Genomic DNA, 22,146 nt, shown 5'->3' with positions numbered 1-22,146 from the left:
GAGAATTGATCTGCAAAGATCTCCCTATATTAAATACTAGATACAATCACTTAAGAAGGAACTTATATTTTTATGGTAATGGAGGTTCCAAAATTAGCATTAGCAATAATTATTTTATTATAGTTTTTTCAATTTAATAAGTTATGAATACATACTTGCCCTCAAATATACAGATATTCATTTAAAAATAGAGGAACTTTCTTAACTTAAAAAAAAAAAAATACCTCATAGGAAAGTTTGTAAGGTGCATGAAAATCCACACCACAGAATCTGAAGATACATCTTGGACATGTACCAGTACTGAACAACAACTGGGCCACATGCTTGTTTTCCTCAGTCAGTGGAAACATAATGAATAATTACAACTAGAAAAAAATAAAAGATAACACTAATGAGCATCTTTTGTGTTTTACTTTCACAGACAAATATATCATCACCTTTAGGAAAAGAAATTAGCTTTTATTTAAAAAAACAAAACAAAACAATTTCATAACTCTCTAATAATGTCCCTTTCATTATATGCATATTGAAATATAAACCTGAAGATCTATTAGAGGAATCAGGTAAAAGTTTCTAATTGTCGAGGAATTTAGTTTAGCATTCTGGATTATTATAAAGTACATTAATATAATTAAACCAATCAAAAGAAATAAAAATAATAAAGAATGGTTGTCTCTGAGAAGAGTAATGAAAATAAAAGTATAGTGTAAAATTTTGCTTTTTATTTTGTACCATTCTGTATTGAGAAAACAGAGCAGTAAATTCAATAAACTTTTCCTATTAAAAATCAAAAATGAGTTTGCTACAAAAAATAATCAGATAAATCTACATAATACTTATCTAACCTTAATGATAGTTAAGCAGTCAAATATTTAAAACAAGTTGACCAGTAGATCCAAAAATGTCAGTTTTACTTTGATTGAATAACAGCCATTAGTAAAATGAGAAAATTTTTTCTTTCATGCACAAGTAAAACCTCCAACAAAAACAAATTAAATACAAAATATTTTAGAGTAATTGTCATCTGAAACAAATTGCTACTTTTTGCAATTTGAATAAACTCACTTAGAAACAAATACTACACAGAGAGGTGGGAGGAGGGGGAGATCCAATTAACTCTCTTGTTGCCAGGAAGGAGGGGAACTAAAATTTAAATTACCCAATCAGTCTGTTTGGCAAAAAAAAGATATTCTTCTGATTAATGAATCAGTCCACATTACTTTAAAATGAGGAACTAGAAAATGTTTTATAAAACAGTGATTGTATGGCAATGCTGTGGTATGGTATAACTGTGGTTACACCAATACAAGACAGTGGTATCTTTTAATTTGTGCAGTTTAATAATTAAAATAAATTTACTTAAAATTTGTGGGAGGGTGCTCTTACCAACTTCTTACTATGGAAATATGTTCCTTAGATTTAGTTTGTGTTTTCCAACCCTTTAAAACCCACTACTTACTTGCAAGTTTCTAAATGTTTGTAGCCACTTATCAAGAGTAGATCCTTGAGACAAAATAATGAGGAAGACAGGTATATAATTATACAGAACTCTTCACCATAAAAATCAGTTCCACAGGGAGGACTGTGGAAAATAGATTGTCTTTAGCTGGGTTCTAATTCAGGTGAATATGTGAGTTGGCAGGGAGAGGAAGAGAAGAAAAATAGGCTTTTCCGGACACATGAGAGAACTTTCAGAAACCCAGACTAGGAAACATTAATTTAGGGTTGCTTAAGTAAATTTGGACTCCATGGCATTTTCATGAAAGTACACCGAATGTGCAGACAACACCTTCTACATAATGAAGCTCCGTGTAGTCATTATTATTGACAAATGATCTAAATCCTTTCCCAGTCCTCTTAATCTGCTAGTCTGATGATGAGAAAAGGTAGAGATTTTTTGAGGGGCTGATTATCAGCCTTTAAAGTGCATCCCTGACTGCACTCCCCTCACGGAGAAACTGTCGCTGCCTCACCTTTTATCTCTCCCCTTCCATTAGTTAAAGTCGAGGATTTCATTTAATTCAGAATTAACCTTTTAATGCAGAGAAACAAATAACCCCTCCTCTCAAAAAAATAAGTGGATAAATGTTTAGAAAATACACTTTGTATCAAAGATTTCCCTGGATACTTAGTTTTATTTAAATGTATACTTTCTTTCCTTTGGCTTAAATGTTTATTTCTCCAATAGGTTCACTAAAAGAAAGGTATCATGCAAAGTCAGTAAATGATACATTACAATCTCTCAGCTCTGAGAAGTTCCCAAACCTGTAGAGAATTAGGAAACCGCACCGCCCCCCCTCCGCCATCCAGAGTAGTGTGAAAAAGTCTTAAAATAAAAATAAAACAAAACCTTTTTGTGTATGATATTGAACGAACTTACAAACCTCTCAAGATCATTTTTACCTAGCAACAATCTAGCAACTTCTCTAACACGTTAACATTAAATGAAGGAAATGCCTTATGCCTTAAATTTGGTTGTTTTATCTTAATTACAGCGCTGAAATGATAGGATTTCGTAAAACATTAGAAATCAGTTGTTCCATATGAGGTGTATTATTTTTTAAACCAAGCCCTTGAAAAACATATCCTATATAGTAAGGTTTTCATTGTTGGTTTCTCTTGTTAAGATTTTTGCTTTTCGTTTACGTGTTTGTTTTACAGAAGGAACTGGAACAAGTCACTGCAACAGAACCTCCTTCCGCACGTCAGGATCCCTAAAGGATAGAGTCCCTTCTCCACAAACCAATGGTAACTAGCCCAGTCTCTAGTTTACTGGAGGAGAGGATGAACTTTCTTTACACCTCTCAGAATATTACAGAAACCATTCACTGCAAACAGAGAAGCAGTAGGGCATTTGAAAACCCATCAAAATGGCCAGGCTGTCTCACGTCCTTTTATCTTTTAAAACTCATTCCATACTGAAGGGTGTCACTTGTCTCGTGGTGGTGCATGTGGGGTGTGGATTTCCAAAGGAGGAGGCACTTACAACTACATTTCGCTATCGATGCACACAGCTGTAGAATCTACTCTAAACTCTTGAGAATTCACCCAAGATCTAACCTCAAGTCTTTTTTGGCCAAGCAAGACCTTCTTCCCCTTCGGTCAACTCCAAGAAACTTCCCACTCACTCCTCCTTGGTAACAAAGCCTCTCCGCAGGAAAAACAAAAACAAAAAAGATCCCCTCAACCCACACTCCTCTCCTGCACCCAGTCCGCACCCCCTCACCTCAGATCTCCCTACCTCACCTTCTCCCACGACGCCGGAGCCTGAGATTTAACCCCTTACGGAGAGAACGGGGAAGACTAAAGACAGCGCACCAATTGCGTCTAGCAATTCTGTTCCCCGAGGAAACGAGAGCTTTAGAACGAAAGTACCAGTCCCTTCTCGAGAGGACTGACCGAACTGTCCCCTGCTTGTTTGTAGAAAAATCACTAAAACTGCCTGGTCTGCCGCCACGCGCCACGCCTCTCTCGCGGGTGTAAAAGTGAGCAGGGCTTCACTCCCGGCCTGAGCAGGACTAGTTCAGAGAAGCCTCCACGGGACTACGACGTGTAAGGCATTGTAGCCGCTGCCAGAAATATCGATGAGCCCTTACTTGGAAATTCTTTCTAGAGCAAATAAAATGAGAGGGTCTCTCCCCCAAGAGTTAGTGGCGTTCTCCTATCTTCTGGTCCTTGCTGGCAAAGCACCATAACCACAACCCACGTCCTGACTGGACGAGTGGGCGGGGTGGAGGGCTCGGTGTTCTGCCCATTGTGCCTGGCGCGCGAGATGCTGGTGCATCCGGACCTGCAGAGTCCCGGCACCCAGCGGCAGCCGAGTGGAGGCGGAGGAGATGGCGTCCCAGCCGCCACCTCCTCCGAAACCGTGGGAGACCCGCCGAATTCCGGGGGCCGGGCCGGGCCCAGGACCCGGCTCCACTTTCCAGTGAGTGTGAGATACTATAGACCGCGAGTGTGGTGGGCCGGAGCGGAGACTTGGCAGGAGGCGGTTGAGGCCGTTGTTGGGGCGAGGTTACCCCTCCCCCTCAACCAGCCCCCAATCTTGTGGGGGTAGAGGTGGGGCCGGAGCGGGGAGGCTACGAGGGGAATTTCGATATCTGACAGCAGTTTGTGACCCCACTTCTCTCGGTAGCGAAGTTCTCCAGGGAGCTCCTGGGTACCTCTCTGGGTCACGCTGCTTGGAATAAAGGGGGCGGCTTTCTGCCTCTTTCTGTTTGCAGAACACCTTGACCGTACCGCTCGATCCCCGGTAAAACGTTAGACTTTTGATCTTTAGTGTACGGGAGTTTGTCCAGTTCTAGCTCGACGGGGAACAAAGTCTCTCTAAAGTTTTCAACAATCTGTCGAGGAGCTGGCGAAAGCCTAAAAGGTCTCTTTTACGCGTCTGGAACCTAAGCCGCATACACTTAGCGTTCTTTTCTAGCATAACTCAGCAATGCTTCGGGCAGAGATTTTGAGAAGCAACTTTAAAGCGGGAATCTGAATCTGAGGCCTGTGAATGGCCTTTGTGTGCAAAATAGTGTGTTGCTTTTCTAAGGCCTGTGTTTGTTTTTAATCCTTATTAAACGTAAATACGACTCAAAAATAATAAAAGTTTCACAGCCTTTTGTGTTTTGTGTTGGGTATATCTAGACATCTTAATTCAGTTGAAGAGACTCAGTGTCACATCACCTAACACAAAATCCCCAATGCACTGGAATGTGCTGTGTTCCAAAATCTTGTAATCTTTTATTTAAATGCTAAGATGCTTGAACACAACAGCTACTTAATTTAATAATGATAGATATTTAACAAGTAATAAGCTTTAATTATGCTGTTAAGCTGGGGTGACACTTTCTACTACTGTTTTTATGAGTTATTTGACTTGTTAAAAATATTTGGACTTCTCTTTGGAAGAGAGGTTTTATTCTTGCATCTGTTAAAGTTCTATTTATGTAAAACTAACTATTTTCCATTTTTTTCATTGTTTTTTTTAAACACAGACCGGTAGAGAGTAAGATAATGAATACTTGTGTATTCACTCCCAGTTATAAGAAATAATAAGATTTTGCCGGATTTGCCTCAGATTTTTTAAAAAATAAAAATCACTCAAACAGATAAACCCTCCCATTCTTTTTACCTGCAGTAACTACTGTCCCTATTTGGTGTTTAGTTTTTATACTTTATTTTAATAATAGTTTATATACTTTAATAGTTTTTATACTTTATTTTAAAATTTAGTACTTAGGTTTGTATGTACGATAGATGGATAAATTCAAACTGTATTATTTTGCAAACTATTTCCACTAAACTTTTTTTTGAGATTATCTTGTTCATACATAGAGCTGTTGTTCATTTTAATTGCTGTAGGATAAACTATTTGTTTGCCCTGTTGTATGTAGTACCGTATTAGTTGTTACATATTAAAAACTGCTGTAGTGAACATTCTTGTGCCTTTCTCTCTTTTGTCCATATTTCTAAGAGATTTTTCTGATGTGTTTCTGGGAATGGAATTGCTTGGTATAAGGGTATGCTTATCTTCAAGTACTGGCTATTGCCCCACAGTGGTTATATACCAATTTTTACTTTTCACTAGAGGATTTTCTGTTTTTCTGCATTCTTTCCAGCACTTGATACTGTGAAGGTGTAAAAAATAACTTTTCCTTCCACCTTTTTAAGTTCTTCTGGGTGGGCTAATAATCCAATTAACAGAAACAGATTAACAGGAAAAAATATCTAAAATATTTTATGGATGTACATGTGGAGGTGTCGAAAAATATGAGACCTAAAGACACATTGGATAATTGAGGGGTTTATGCCATTTTGGACTAAGAAGGGATTGGGGAGGGTGATTTGAATCTTTTAAAGGGGAGGAAGGCAATTCACATGGAAATGGAAAAGCAAGTGTTGTCTGCTGGGCCATCTTTAGCAAGGCCATACTGAGAGGACTTAGAACTTGTAGGCCTTGCTAGATTCCTCCCTGTCTCCTACATTAGTTTATACTAAACTATAGCTATCTATGATATCTTCCTTCTTGGAGCAGGTCCACAGTCTAAATTCCTTCTAGGCATTTATGGGGAAGGTTAAAGATTCTGCGTCTTTTGTTCCTTAACAGCTTAATCAATATCCCAAAAGGAACATTTTGGGGTGGCAAAATTTTGGTCTCCCTCGGTGATGGTATTTTTTAGTACTGTATTTGCCAATCTAATGGATGTGAATTATTTCATCTTTAATTTGCACTTTTCTCATTAGTAATAAGATTGAGCATCTTTTTGAATGTTTATTATGCCATTTGAGTTTTCCTGTTGATATCTTTGCCCACTTTTCTATTGGTATTATCTTTGCTTATCAGTTTGTATGAGTACTTTGTTGTTCATATTAATCCTGTTTTCTTTGTATGTTTTTAATATCTTTCAGTCTGTGGCTTGTCTGTTTATATTCATGTTCATTTTTGTTGTACAGATGCTTTTAATTTTAATATGGTCAATATTTTTATATTTTGTTGTTTGTACTTTTTGTATCTTGGTTAAGAAATCCTTTCTCCTCATATGAGGGAAAACTTCTCTATTTTAAATGTTCTGCTTTTCACATTCATATCTTAATTCACCTGAAACTGACTTTGTTGTACAAAATCAGTGCGAAATAGGCAATTAATTTTTTCCATGTTGATAAACTAATTGTCTCAGTACCATTTATTTGTCTATTCCATACTAGTATACAGAGCCATCTATATAGCATATTAAATTTTCCTAAATATATGGTTCTGTTTTGGGACTTTTTGATATGTTCTATTGGTCTGTCTATTCTTATGCTAGCATCACACTGTCTTTATAATAACTTTTGATACCTGGTATGTCAAGAGCCTCCACACATTACTATTCTTCAAAATTGCCTTTGTTACATTTAGCCTTTATTAAAAGACTGGAATTTTTATTGGAACTTTATATTTTATTGGAAATTTTATTTAATGATCAAGTAAGTCCATCTATAAATATTGTACAAGGTACAATTGGAGAAAATTTTGACATTTTTTGCCTTAAATAACGTTTGGTAATTATCTCCATAAAGTCCTTTTCTATCTTTTATGATTGTGTGTGTGTGTGTGTGTGTGTGTGTGTGTGTGTGTGTGTGTGTTATATCCAGTATAATTCAAACTTAATTTGTTCTTGTGGTTTGGTTGCAGTTCTCTCGTGTTCCATTTTGACAATCTTATCATTTACAAATAAGCCAGCATAGATACCCAACATCCTTATATTGGTCCTTTCATTAGAATACTTCTCATGTCTCATAAGTATGTTTGCTTTTTTGTTTTCGATAGGTTTCCTATTGAACTTCTAGCTCTCTACCTTGCTCAGATTTTTATTATGAAGGAGTATTAAATTTTATGAATGACTTTTCTGCATCTATTGAGGTCATACTTATTTTCTAATATGAAAATGTGCTTTATTGTATCAACTTTCTAATATTGAATCATGCTTGCATTTCTAGGTGGACTTGCTTAATTGTGATTATTTTGTAAAATACAATGCTGAATTCTGCTATTTTCAGATCCTTGCATATATATTCCTAAATGATTTACTCTGTTCTGGATTATTAAGACATTTATTGTTTAGTTAACCAGAAGTATAGAGATCTGTTAATATTGTCATCAAAAGATCTACATTTTTCCTGGCTTCCTTTTTTTTTTTTTTTTTTTTCTGTCAGCTTTCTGACAGTTTCAGCCATCTCTATCTTATTTTTACTCTTTCTAAAGAAATCTCTTTCTCCTTCTAGCTACTTTCAAAATTTTCTGCTTTTGGTTTTCAGCAGTTACACTTTGTTGAGCCTCGCTTTGGTTTTCTTTGTGTTATTTTGGGTGGGATTCAGAGACCGAATCTGACTTGATTTCTTTCATTAATTTCAGAAAAGTCTCAGCCACTATCTCTTTAAGTATTACTTCTGCCCGTCTTTTCTCTCCTTTGACTCAAATTACATATATTCACTGTACAACATATCTGACACTGTTTTTTGTGTGTATCTTTTTGTTACTCATGCTTCATTCTGGGTATTTTCTTCTGAACTCTCTTGTAGTTCACTGATATTTTCCTTTCAGTGTGTCTAATCTCGTATATTAGCAGTCATTGAGTTTCACATATTTATTTTTTTAGTTTTAGAATTTCTATTTAGTTCCGCTTTATAATTTCTATTCTGTGCTGAAAACTCTCAATCTTGTCTTTTTTTCTTGAATATATTGATCATAGTTGTTTAAAGTCTTTGCCTAATAACTCCCTTATCTATATCCCTGATGGATCTCTGTATTTTCTGATGTTGCTCTTTCTTTTTTTAACATGTAGTTTTGTTATCATATAGGCCCAGTTATTTTTTAATGAGAGCTGGACATCGTATATAGAGAATTTAAGATGATTTGAGGCTGAGGGTGGTACTTTCCTCCAGAGAGTTTTACTTTTGACAGACACTTTGGGCCACTAGCAATCTAGGGTCATTTGAATGAAGACTTGAGCTGATTTGAAACTGTGGTTTTAGTTCCTACCGGGGCTAGTCTATTTTCTGTAAATCTTCTAACCCTTACTTCTAGCATATTTCTCTTTCAGGTCCTAGTCTGAAGTGTGAGGGTTTACCTTGGCCCTCCTCTTTGGGGGTTCTGAAATCTAGTTTTTGTCTCTTTTGCCCAAGGAGTTTATTAAAAGTTCTTCTCAGCTTCTCATTCTGTCAGCCAACTCTTCCAGGATTGGCCCTTGCCCCTTGAGAAACATTTCAAAATGGGTTCTTTGGGTTTTCTCTTTTTCCTGGATCTTGGCTCCATAATTCCTCAGTGCCTTGTTCTCTCATGCTTTAAACAGATAATTTTATATTTTTTCTAGCTTTTCTAGTTGTATCAGTGCAAGGGTTAGTCTCATTACCTGAAATGCCACTGCTCAAGGTGGAATTCTCCAAGTTCTATTTTTCCACTCTGTACCTTAGTGTATAACAACTAATTTTTTCTTTCCTCGTAGTTGCAAGATAATCCCTGCAGTTGTAGGCATTGTCTAAGATTTGTAATGAAATTCTTTTCACATTCACATGTTTTTATTTCATGTCCATTTTTATTTCATAGATGTTATTGCTTCATTATCTTTTTGACCATTTTAAACATATTTAGAATCTTTGTCTAGATATATATGTATATATATATCTATAGATATATCTATATCTATATACATATATAGATATATATATAGATATAGATATATCTATAGATATATCTATATATACATATATATATAGTTTTTCCGTGAGTGAGTTTTCATTCTCATTGTTGATTTTTGTTAGTTTGATTTCTTTGTGGGTTTTTTTTTTTTCATGCGTGTGGCATTTTTGAAATGTTCATTTTGAGTAGGAATTTTTGAGTTCTGTTTTCTCTCCTTTCCTTTCATCTACATTTACCTCTATCTGTCTAGTAGGTTTCCTGTTGCCGCTACCTGCCCCCTCAGTACTTATCTCCCTGTAAGAATCAGGTATAAAAATGGTATCTTATATTAAGGATATCAGAGATTAAGTCAGGGAGTTAACTTGTTTCATTTTTCTGGGCTTGAGGCCTTATCAGAGTCCTCTCCCATTCTTAGTTCTGTAACTTTTTAAAAATCCTAAACTGTTCTCAGCATATTTTGTAATCTCTTTTTAAGAGGAAAAGTGGTACATCCCAGCTCTCAACCTCAAGCAATGAAATAGTTTCATTTGAGTGGAGCACTTTTAGTTTTTGTTATTGCCCGGAAGCCTAAGTCCTGACTGTCACTGCCTGCTTCTAGACCCAGAATTGAGTTGGTCAAACTGTCCTCATCGTTTTACATTTTTGTTTAGTTTCTGTTCCATACATTTAGATATGCCTATTCTTTGTTTTATCTATTATTATTCCTACTTTAGAGCTAGCTGCTTTATTACAACCTGAATATACTACTACAATATGTTTGCTGATTCTTTTTAAAGTTTTGTTTCATCTTTTATAATAAAATATAAAGTAAACAATATCACTCATAAATGATTCTTGCCAAACATGTTAACCTGATTCTAATCAAACCTTTAGATGCAATCTTTAATTGAACTGGAAATATAGATGATAGAGATACATTTAAACAACATTTTAGGGAAACAGATCCAGAATACAGGGCATTCTAGAAAACTGGCTGGACTCTTTAAAAAGTCAAGGACATTTTTTAAAAATGGATTATTTTAGTTTATCAGATAAGGAGACAAATAACCAAATGCGATGTATGGGCCTTTATTGAATTTTTCATTAAAAAAAATAAAATAAAAGACATTTTGACCCTTACCACTCACTGAGAAAAAGGCAAGTTACCTAATCTTTTAAATGAGCAAAGTATGTGAGTGGACATTTCTCCACAGAAGATCTGAAACTGGCCAATAGCACATGAAAAGATACTCAACATCATCAAACATCAGGAAAATACAAATCAAAACCACAATGAGATACCGGTTCACATCCACTAGAATGGATGTAATCAAAAATGGATGTAATCAAAAACAAGTGTTGGCAAAGATGTGGAGAAATTTGAATCTTCATTCACTGCTGGTAGGAATGTAAAATGGTGCAGTTGCTTTGGAAAACAATCTGACAGTTCTACAGAAGGTTAAACATAGAGTTACCATATGACCCAGCAATTCCACACGTGGATATATACACCCAAGAGATAGGAAAGTATATGTCCCCAAAAAACTTGTACATAAATGTTCATAACAACATTAGTCATAATAGCCAAAAAAATGGAAACAACCCAAATGTCCATCGAGTGATATATGGATAAATATAATTCAGCAATAAAAAGGAATGAAGTGCTTATACCTGCTGAGGTTGACAAATCAGTACTCTGGCTTCTTGTTTCAGCTCTCATAATGTAAACAGGGATCCTTTTCACAATCTATTTAGTGCCACATTTTTCACATTTTTGTTGGTGATTTTGCTCTTTTAAAATGGCCTCTAAGCATAGTGCTGAAGTGCTGTCTAGTGTTCCCAGGAACAGTGATTCCATATTTGCTAATTCATTGATGTTTGCAGCAACTTCATAGACTATAACAATAATTGACAATATATGAAATGTCCAGAATAGACAAACTTATAGAGACAAAGTAGATTAGTGGTTGCCTAGGATTGGGGGTAGACCAGGAAATGGGGAGTGACTTCTAATGAGTATGGGACGAGTATGAGATTTCTTTTGGGGATGATGAAAATGTTCTGGAATTACATATGGTGATAATTATACACCTCTGTGAATATATAAAAAAATTAAATTTTGAACTTTAAATGGGTGAATTTTATGGTACATGAACTTTATCTCAATAAAGCTGTTTAAATAAAGACATTCCAGGGTAATGGATATAAATATCAATAGGATAATAGATATGGAATTGTTAATTTTCAAAAATGGAAAAATGGTATTATGGTTGTGTATGAAATATCATCATTCTTAGGAAATGCATGGTAGGGTATTTAGGAGTAATATATCAAGTCTACAGGTTAATTTCAAATAGTTCAAGAATTTTTAGAAGACTAGAAAGGGAAAAAGAAAGCAAATGCGATAATAGCAGTTGTTGATTCTAAATAGAACATGTATGGATATTTATTTTGCTTTTCTTTCAGGTATTTTTTCTACTTGAAATTTTTCAAAATTAAAAGTTGATGGGGAACATTTTTTGCCCATTCAGCACTGAGAATACATCTTTCGTTATTTTAAGTTATAGGCCCATTTAATTCTTATTTTGCTGGTTGTAACAGAAAGCAGGATTATACATGCACACTAAATATACTAGTGTATGCCATAAATAGCATTAAAACAAGAGAAGAGGAAGAGGAAACTTTTTTTCTTATTAAATGTTTACATTTAATTCTCTGTAATTTTTAAAGTAATATATTCGTTGCAATTTATGAAACAACATAAAACTAAGAAAAAGTAATCTCTATAATAGTCTGTGTAAAATATGTACATTAAATATCCACTAATGAGAGACTCCAGCATAGTATTTGTATCAGTACCTATTATATAGTAAGCACAATAGTAGGTAATGAAGAAATGAGGAAAACTGAATCTTTGAGGAGCTCACCTGTAGAAGAAGCAGACATGTAAACATGATACTGTACAAAGTATAGACAAAGAATTGTGGGAAGGACTTCTGATGATGGCAAAATAAGTAATTAAAAACAAAGAAAAACCCTACTGGGGACAAGTAGCAAAGCTAAGCAGAATATAAAAATATCTGCTTGCAGACATTATAGAGCAAATAAGATAAAAGGTTTATGGAGCCCAGATCCAAGAAAGGACATTTACAAAGGTGAGCAAGTAAATTTCCCATATAAGCTTCTGCTTATTCCAGAAAAAGCAGCTAAGATGATGAGAAGCTAGTTGAATAGAACTTTTGACAAACTCTTAAAGCGTGATTGGAATTCAGAGGTCCTTTAAGAAGAGGTGCTGATAAATTACCTAAACTTTGCATTAAGACTCTGAAAAGATATATCTGGATATGAGGGTATAAAAGAAGTAGATAGGCCCTTACAGAAACAGAAGCCTAGTTTCAAATCATCTCGGGTTCTGATATTAGATTAAAGATGTCATGGATTGATAGTAGCCTTAGCAGCCTTCATGTCCTAGGCGCAAAACCTTAATCATCAAAGGTGTTAAGAATTGAAAAAGAAGAAATAAACCTGTCAACATTCACATACAATATGATTGCAAATCCTTAAAATTCTAGAAAATCCAAAAGAAGAATCCAAAACAAGGTTACTGAGTACAAGGACCATACTTTTTTTAATCAATTGTTTCTTCATAACAGCAACAAAGTGAAATTTTGAGAAAGACACCATTTACAAAAACATCAAAAATTTTAAAAAAACTAATATGTAAGAATAAATCTAAAGACCTCCATATAGTGAACTATAAAACATTATTAAGACTTAATAAAGTTATTTTTAAAACCATTTTTCAGAAAAATCTTTAAAATACCTAAGTAAATGGAATATATATATTGTATTTGTGGGTTTAAACTCTCTATTATAAAGATGTTGATTACCTCAAATTAACCTGCATACTCATTGTAATACAAAACAGAATCTCAGGGTTTTGGGGGAAGAAGAGGGTTCTAGAACTTTAAGCTCTGATTCTAAAATGAATATGGAAATTCAAAGAGTAAAATAGTCATGACACTCTTGAAGACAACATTGTGAGAGGACTTGTTTTATTGGATATTAAGATCTATTATAAAACTATAGTAATTATAATTTCACTTAGGTGCAAAGATGGACAAATATCTAGCAACCAACACTGACAAAATAGACAAGTGTCTTAAAAAGAAACTATAGGTTGAAGATAGTACTAATAATGCCAGCATAAGTAAACAAGAAAATAGTTAAGACAAAATTACTAATTTTGTCTTAAGACTGAAATTCTAAGCACTGGATGTTAGAAGCTATTCCTTACTCTTAACACATCTTCAGTAGAATCTATCATAACCGTAGATGTAAGAGGTGTTTAATAGTTAATTTGAATTGAGTCTATTGTGTGTTTAAGTTACTACTTTGAATCTTTTTTGGTTTTAGATCTGCTGATTTGGGTCCTACTTTATTGACAAGACCTGGACAACCAACACTTAGCAGAGTGCCTCCACCTATTCTTCCAAGGCCATCACAGCAGACAGGAAGTAGCAATATGAACACTTTCAGACCTGCTTACAGCTCATTTTCATCAGGATATGGTGCCTATGGAAATTCGTTTTATGGAAGCTATAGCCCTTATAGTTATGGATATAATGGGTTAAGCTATAACCGCCTCCGTGTAGATGATCTTCCACCTAGTAGATTTGTTCAGCAAGCTGAAGAAAGCAGCAGAGGTGCATTTCAGTCCATTGAAAGTATCGTGCATGCATTTGCCTCTGTCAGTATGATGATGGATGCTACCTTTTCAGCTGTCTATAACAGTTTTAGGGCTGTGTTGGATGTAGCGAATCATTTTTCCCGATTAAAAATACACTTCACAAAGGTTTTTTCAGCTTTTGCATTAGTTAGGACTATAAGGTATCTTTACAGACGGTTACAGTGGATGATAGGCTTAAGAAGAGGCTCTGAGAATGAGGACCTATGGGCAGAAAGTGAAAGAACTGTGGCTTGCCTTAGTGCCGAGGATAGAGCAGCTAACTCAGCAAAATCTTGGCCGATATTCTTATTCTTTGCTGTTATCCTTGGTGGTCCTTACCTCATCTGGAAACTGCTATCTACCTACAGTGATGAAATATCAGGTAAGAGTAAGAGAATGGATTCAGAAACCACATAACAAATTTCAAGAATAGATTTGTTAAATTAGCATTCTTTATATGTATTTGTATTTAATATTTTGGTCCAGTTATATTTTTAGTTAAAGCTTCAAAACTGAAAGAGGAATATATAGCAACAACAGGCTTATTGATTTATTCATTGTTCATTCAGTATAACAGTACGCATTTTCAAACTACTGTTTACAGAGTACTGAACTTGATGCTGTGGAAGATATAAAGATGCATAGAACATAATCCCCCTATCTTTCTAAAACTTATTGGTGGGGAGATGGGTAAGACATATACAGGTAATTGTAAAGAAGCAGAAAGAGTATGGTAAGGAATATGACACCTGGGGAGAGATAGAAGGTTTATTGAGCTTTTTTTTTTTACATGCAAGACACTGCTAGGAATTTTGTGTGTTTTATCTCATTTAATTCTTAAAACAACCCTAAGAGATAGGAATTTTCTTGATTTTACAAGGAACAAAACAGAGAAGTCACTCACCCAAGGTCATGTTTTTAATAAGGCGGAACGAGAAACAAAACTGGGCCCATTTAAGCTCCTTCTCTATCAAGTGGCACAGTGCTATCGCAATTTAGAAAAGTGGAGTTAATTTTGTTTTTCAGCTCTTGGTATTCAGGAAGAAGTTAAGTTAGATTTTTGAAGGTCAGGTAACATTTCATCAGTTCGGTAGGGGAAATAAAAGACCAAGTAGATGGAACAGCCTGAACAGAAGTACATAGAACTATGAGATTTGTTCAACAGCTGTGCTATAGTACAGAATAAAAGGATAATAAATACTAGGCTGAGAAATTAGATTGAAGGCTAATAATGGAAGGTCTTAACCTTCATTTGGTAAGGAAAGGATAGTTTTTTGTTTTTTGTGGTTTGTTTTTTTTTAAGCAGGTTTATGACACATATAAACTGTTCTAAAGAGGTCAGTCTGTCTCAAGTGTTTTGGATAGGTCAGTGTAGGTTAAAACAGGTTGAAATTGGTAAGATTCATAAAGAATATTGGGTCATGTTTATCTTTGTATCCTGAAAGCTAACAACCTGCTTGGCACATAGAAAGTGCTTAATAAATATTTATTAATTTGGGGACATCAGTTATGATGCTTTGTGTTTAACTGGATAAGCAATAATGATATACTGAACTAGGGTGTGTGGAAAGCAAAATAGATAAAATAGATTCAACAGATTTAGTTACTGGCTAGATGTATATAAAGGGAAAGGAGGAATCAAAATGCCCTAGATCTTTAAATCTGAGTTATTAGAGAAATAATGTTTTATTTAGTAAATATTGTTTGAGGCCTACTATGTACCAGACACAGTTCTAGGAGCTAGGGTTATAGCAGTGAATAAAACATTGAAAATCCCTGCCCATATGATTCTACTCAGGAGAGACAGCAATAAGCAATTAAATAAAATATATACAGTTGACCCATGAACAACACAGGTTTGAATTTTAGGATCCACTTACGTGCAGATTTTTTTTTTAATAAATATAGTTGGCCGTTCATATCTGCAGGTTTCACATCCACAGATTCAGTTAACCACAGATTGAAAACAGTATTTTCACACTCCCAACCACAGCTAGAAGAATACTATTATTTTTCATTCACAGTCGATTGATGAATCTGCAGATGTGAAGGGCTGACTATAGAGTCAAAAACTATACATGGATTTTGTACTGTGCAGGGGTTGGCGCTCTTAACCCTCATGTTCAAGGGTCAATTGTAGTAAGTCAGAAGGTACAAAGCGCCATAGGAAAATCACAAAAGCAAGGAAGAGTGTTGCAGAGTCAAAGGTAGGAAGTGGGGTTATAGTGCTGCACCAGTCAGGGAAGGCCTCCCTGAAGAATATAAGAGAGTAAGGCCTGCAGCTATTCAAGGGAAGTATTTGAGGCATAGGAAACAGCAAAAGTGTAAAGGTATTTAGGTGATAGTGTGCCTGGCATGTCACATGAACAGCAAAGAAGCCTGTGTGAATGGAGCTAAGTGAGAGTAGCAGGAGATGAAGGAAGGAAGAGTACAGTATTTGGGGGACCTTGTGCAACTATAGAGGAAATTCTCATATTTCAAAGTCCATTGAACTGTGCAGTTGAGAAGCTTCCACTTACTCTTCATTTGGAAGTGATTAATCTCTAATGTAATGACATGGTAAAATGTAAATCACAAAAGAAGAACTTCGAATTCTATTCTCTAGTCTCATGGACGAATATGCTCAATTAAAACCACAAGTTCAGTGAACTGATATCAGAATTTGTCAGTACTCTCTGTGAAAAAATGTTCAAAGATGAAATACCTAAAATCTCATTATGAATGAGCATTAACAGATAAACATTTGCAGTTGATATCAATGGTAGAAAACATTGCCTTTAAACTCCAATTAAGGGAAATATTATCCTACCCCCCAAATAGTCAATTATTCTTAGTAGTAGACCTATATTATTTTAAAAAATTATTACATTTTGAATTTTGTTAAAAAATTTATGGAAAAGTTGTTTTCTATCTTTGTTATATAAATAACTATACAATATCTTCAATTTGCCTCATGACTTGCAAAGTCTAAAATATTTGCTATCTTACCCTTTATAGAAAAAAGTTTGCCCACCCCTGGCTTAAAGTAGGGAAGCTAGAATTTTGAGCTTGAAGAAAAGGAAAAAGTTCATAATAGATATCCTAGTGAATATATCGTTGATTTTACATATTGTTAATTATGGAATTTGCTTTGGGGAGTGACTTTTCTCTGCCAATAAATTTATGCAGTTTGCAAACCACAGCCAGTGAAATATCTATATTTTCTCTCTGTAAATTTTACTAACCTGATTTTCATTTTTAATTTGGTTTATAGACAACACCAACTGGGCAAGTGGTGAGGATGACCATGTAGTTGCTAGAGCAGAATATGATTTTACTGCTGTATCTGAAGAAGAAATTTCTTTCCGTGCTGGTGATATGTTGAATTTAGCTCTCAAAGGTAATAAAACATGAATAAATTGGAATTATCTGTGAATTTTTAGAATTTGTAAATGTAGTATTAAAAACTGTAACAAAGAATATTGCTCATTGTTAGTTAAGTCAGAAGTAGTTACTAGGATCTCTTCTGTTTGTATTTAGAACTTCCAAATCTGGAGAGTGGGGGAGAAATGTCCCAGCAGAGTTGTTCAGTAATATTTCAATGGGATAAGGAAAGATTTTATTTATGTAATGTCTTCTAAACTCTAAACACTTGAATTCCAAACTGTTAATCCCACACAAAAACATCAGGTAAACACTAAATTTAACACATCTAACAAACCAAAGAAATTATCTGTTGTCATTTAAGTATCCCTATTGGTCTTTGATTGCTGGGGCTGGTATTACTTTGTTTTTTACTTGAATAGTGTTCACTTTAGAAATTCCATCGTGATTATTTTAGGAATTCTGGTCATGAAATATAAAAGAACCTCAGCATGAAATTTATACATATCTCAGGTTTACCTTTGGACCAGGTCACTAATAGTTTTTGATGGCTCCAGGCAAAATGGATTTTTTTTTCCCCCAGCTTTCCCTAGTAACAATCAGAATTTCTGCGGATTTACAAAAAAAAAAAAAAAAAAAAAAGATCTTTTGTGTGTTTGTAGAGATTCAGGTTTGCTATGAAAAGTCACATTTTGTTGGTAAAGATACTAGTAACAATAATAACCATTAATACTTACTATGTACAAGGCAGTTTACATATTTCATTTAACTCTCCTTATGTTATGAAGTAGGTCCTGTTACTATCTTGTCCCTGTTTTAGGCATGAGAAAACTAAGAATTCTGAGTAAATTGTTTAGTATCACAAAACTGAGACGTAGTGGAGCTGGACTATGAACCTAGGTTTATCTGACTTCGGAACCTGTACTTTTAACTACTTTGGCTGTTTTTCATGTGATCCACTAATGGCAGCCTTTAATTGGTTTTAGTCACTCTCTACCTAAGGAAAAAATACCTTCAATGTTCAAATTGTTAATGTGTAAATAAGTGACTATTTTACATCAAATTGGCTAAATTTCTGCCCCTCATCCCCTCATACACAAAACCTAGGCTTCTGGGTATTCTTGTGTTATTTCTAGTGGAAATAGCATCTTATTGTTTTGGATTTAAAAAGAATAATTTCTTTTTAAGATTTATTGTTAGACACCAATATAGATAATTAGTTTTAATTAAATACATAATAAAGAAGATCAAGTGTGGTTTTTTCAATTACATTATAATAATTCAGAAAAAAAGTTATATCAGATTATTCTTCTAGTTATATTGCCTCTTAACATTGGCTTTGCTTCTTTGCTTGCTTCCAATTGCTAAAGTATGCATACTTAGAACAAAATCAGTCACAGACATGGTTAATTTGTTTCATTTTTGTATAGCATATTCAACATAAAAATGTCATATTGTGCCTAAATTATAATGTTGAACTAAAACTGTAACAGTTAAACCACTTTTAAAGGCATAGATAAAATAGATGGGAGAATACCAAAATACAAAATTGAATATGGTAAGTAATCTTTCCTACTTTAAGCTTAGATTCATGCCTTTAACTTTTTGTCAAATGGCTAGAGATAATGGAGGTCTTCATTTTTGCCCATCTTAGATTAAAATTAACATTCACTATATTTAGGATTGTTCATCACAATCGCATAGAATGAATTTTATATTTTGGCCAAAAGTATATAAAGAAAGCTGGCTTATCTGAAGGTATATATTTATTTTCTATTATTACTCTTAATCCTATTGAGAAGGAATAAGAAATTAATTTTCTTAATTTCCAATTTAAAATATGAAATACGTTTGTTAGTTTTTAGCTTTTGGGAAAGCTGAATCTCCTTTTCCTGTGAATGGACCAATTGATATAAACTTTATGTTCTTCAAGGTTGAAAAAAATATCCAGCAAGTATAAAATAAAAAGTATAAAGTATAAAGAACCTAGAACTGTTAAGCCTGTCATCATTTGATTTTGAATATATGTATATATACTAAAATATATTTGTTTATATATTTTATTGTGTAAGTGTAACACAGATTGCACTTAACTAATTTTACTATGAATATTCTATGGAACCTCCAAAGTATGTTATAATTACAAAGCTATCTTTTCTTTCATCAGAACAACAGCCCAAAGTGCGTGGTTGGCTTCTGGCTAGTCTTGATGGTCAAACAACAGGACTTATACCTGCTAATTATGTCAAAATTCTTGGTAAAAGAAGAGGTAGAAAAACAGTGGAATCCAGTAAAATTTCCAAGCAGCAACAATCTTCGACCAACACAACACTAATTAAAGGAGCCACAGCTGCTGATTCTTTGGATGAACAGGAAGCTGCCTTTGAATCTGTTTTTGTTGAAAATAGTAAGATTCCAGTTGCACCTGATTCCACTGGAAAAAGTGGAGATAAACAAGACCTTTGATATCTTTCACGTTTGCGTACAGTTGAACTATACTTTTAAAAAATTCTTACAAAGAAATTATTCTGCAATCCAATGAACACATTTATTCATGGCTCATCCAGGTGTTTTGCTGCTAGAAATTATTAAAGTTGTACACTAGTATGTTGGTCTAATGACCTGGTTGCATTTTACATGTTATTAGACCACAAGGATGTTTGTTTCACCTAGATTTTAAGATTATGTTTACTGCTATTGTTTTCATCTTATTTAAAATCCTGTGTTTATTGAAGGAGGAAGATTGATGAACTATATAGAATACACTGTTGTTACAGTAGAGATCATTAATCTTTTTTAAAATTCTAGATGAATTGTCTTGGAATCCTCAGAAAAAAAACATACGAGAACAGGCAAAAAGGCTAATGTTTTTACAACTTTAAATTGAATAATAAAAGTTTTCTGATCTGTATTACATCCAGTCTTGGGTTTGCTTTAGGCAGTAATATGTTTTCACCCACCAACAACTGATAATATCTTTCATTGTATTTTTTAAAATTTATCTTGAAAAGGTCACTAGAAGCGTTGTAAAGGAGATGGTTTTAGAGTGATATTTACCCCTTAATTGTTTTTCCTGCTGGTAAAAAATGTAATCTTTCTTACAGATTATTTTCATTTCTTTTGAGGATCAAAAATTTTTTATACCTTTACAATAGGACTAGTTTTCATCCTGGACGAATCAGAATATATGAAAGATTTCATTTTCTCCAACTAAGACTCAAGTCCTTTGAGTTTGTGCTTAATTATAATCAGTTCTAGCAGTAATGACTTAAAATCTTTTCATAGATTCTTTGCTTCTAACTAGTATAATTTTTTAAAGTCCATATACAAGCTGTTCATTAAAAATACACATTTTTTCAGGTTTAGTTTTTACTACTTGAGACTAAATAAAATACTGAATTGCCATTGAGCATATGATAATGCTATTTGATTTGTTTTATGTTTAATAATGACTTTAAATGCAGTTAAATTTCAGTACACTGAGTATTTCCTCACAAAATTGGGAAATTTGTATACTTGCTGTGATCATACCACAAAATAATACTATCAGGGCTATAGGTGTACAAGAATACATTCACAGATACTGTTGAAAACTTGTCATTTGATATTGATTTAGTATTTTTCTGTTTTATAGACTTTCTATTCACCAAATAAGTAATTCTAGAACAGTTCAGACTAAAACAGATAGAAACGAACTATATACTCAGCATAGAACTTTACTAAAGGCTTCTGGGGAACCTCTCTTGAAATAACAGAATAATAAGTAACATATTTAAAATACAAATTTTGACTATGTGCAGAAAAAAGTAATAAGATAATAAAATTTACTTATCTTAAACCTACTTTTCTAACACCCAGGTATTACTTAGTCTTCATGTTGAAATAAAGTTTCTTATGTGTTATTTTCTATTTTTGTTCTATAATTAGAGGTTCTGCTTTGTTTTGTTATAGAGTAACTTATGGAAATTTTGTTCTTGAAACATTTTTGATAAAACAAATTACTATATTTGGTGTTGAGACATCTGAATAGAATGCTGTAAGTGAAGTAGAGGTGAAATGTTGAGTCAGCACTAGTTAGGTTACGTAAGGTGAGTCTTTACGATAGAATTTGTAACTGTTATTAAAGATGTGTAGGGAGAAGAGTATAGCATAGAATGAATACAAAACAGCTTCACTTCTTTTTTTTTTTTGGTTAAGTATGCTAAATTGTAATATTCATTATCTGACTGCTAACTATTTGTGTTTGAAAATTCCTTTTTTATTAAAATTCTAGAAAAGGAATTTAGGACTGGAATAAGAAATTTTATAACCTTTTTTATTATGCTAGTTTTAGTATAATTTTTTGGGATGAGATTAAATGTAATGTTCAAGGCTCCAATGTGTTATTTTTAGAAACTTATTTAAGGAGTACTATTTTATAGAAATTACTAACTAAAACCAAAATATTTTCAATTAAATAAAATAATAAGTCACAAGTTACAATAAACAGGTTTTCTTTACAGATTTTTTTCTTGTATCTTATCAGTTTAGAAAGGAAAAAGTAAGAGGACTATGTATTTTCTTGTTAACATTTTATTTAGATTCTTGATTTTATCTGTCAGTGTGTCATAATTTTACATTTACTTGACTATAGCTGTCCTTTATCTTGTGTTTTCTTTAATGGAAAAAAGAACATAAATTGAATGCAGTTAAAATTTTATTTTTAATAGATTGTGAAGTTACTTTTACTGGACAAATAAAAGTACTTTAAACTTGATTGACTTTTTGAAGATAAACTGTTATCTCTTTTTTCAGGATTGGAATTGCTATAAAAAAAAGTCTCTATTTTTCTTCATATCATCGTGTATATTAACTACTGCAAATCAGTGTATCTGTTTATTTCCTTGTGATTTAAAGAAAAATATTA

The 22,146-nt window shown here is 33.6% G+C and overlaps 2 protein-coding genes across 5 annotated transcripts in view; one reads left to right on the top strand and one right to left on the bottom strand.

Annotated features, from left to right (window-relative positions):
* The window catches only part of PUS10 (pseudouridylate synthase 10), a 58,131-nt gene extending 54,590 nt beyond the window's left edge, over positions 1-3,541 (bottom strand). Inside the window, exons 1-2 of one of the 4 annotated variants that reach the window (XM_015587568.2) lie at positions 3,400-3,541; positions 225-365 (exon numbers count right to left, since the gene is read on the bottom strand). In XM_015587568.2, coding sequence (XP_015443054.1) covers positions 225-350 — 126 coding nt within the window. In that variant the 5' untranslated portion in view covers positions 351-365; positions 3,400-3,541. The other 3 variants (XM_015587566.2, XM_015587567.2, XM_006909572.3) reach the window with 3 other exon arrangements.
* A 139-nt stretch (positions 3,542-3,680) lies between these two features.
* PEX13 (peroxisomal biogenesis factor 13) lies at positions 3,681-21,996 on the top strand. The gene is made up of 4 exons (XM_006909571.3): positions 3,681-3,928; positions 13,565-14,259; positions 17,131-17,256; positions 19,408-21,996. The coding sequence occupies exons 1-4, from the start codon at positions 3,837-3,839 to the stop codon at positions 19,704-19,706; spliced, it is 1,212 nt and encodes a 403-aa protein (XP_006909633.1). The 5' UTR covers positions 3,681-3,836; the 3' UTR covers positions 19,707-21,996.
* Positions 21,997-22,146: the final 150 nt, after the last annotated feature.

The sequence above is a fragment of the Pteropus alecto genome, unplaced genomic scaffold, assembly GCF_000325575.1.
Source record: "Pteropus alecto unplaced genomic scaffold, ASM32557v1 scaffold131, whole genome shotgun sequence".
Taxonomy (NCBI): domain Eukaryota; kingdom Metazoa; phylum Chordata; class Mammalia; order Chiroptera; family Pteropodidae; genus Pteropus; species Pteropus alecto.
This window is presented reverse-complemented; position numbering and strand designations above follow the sequence as displayed.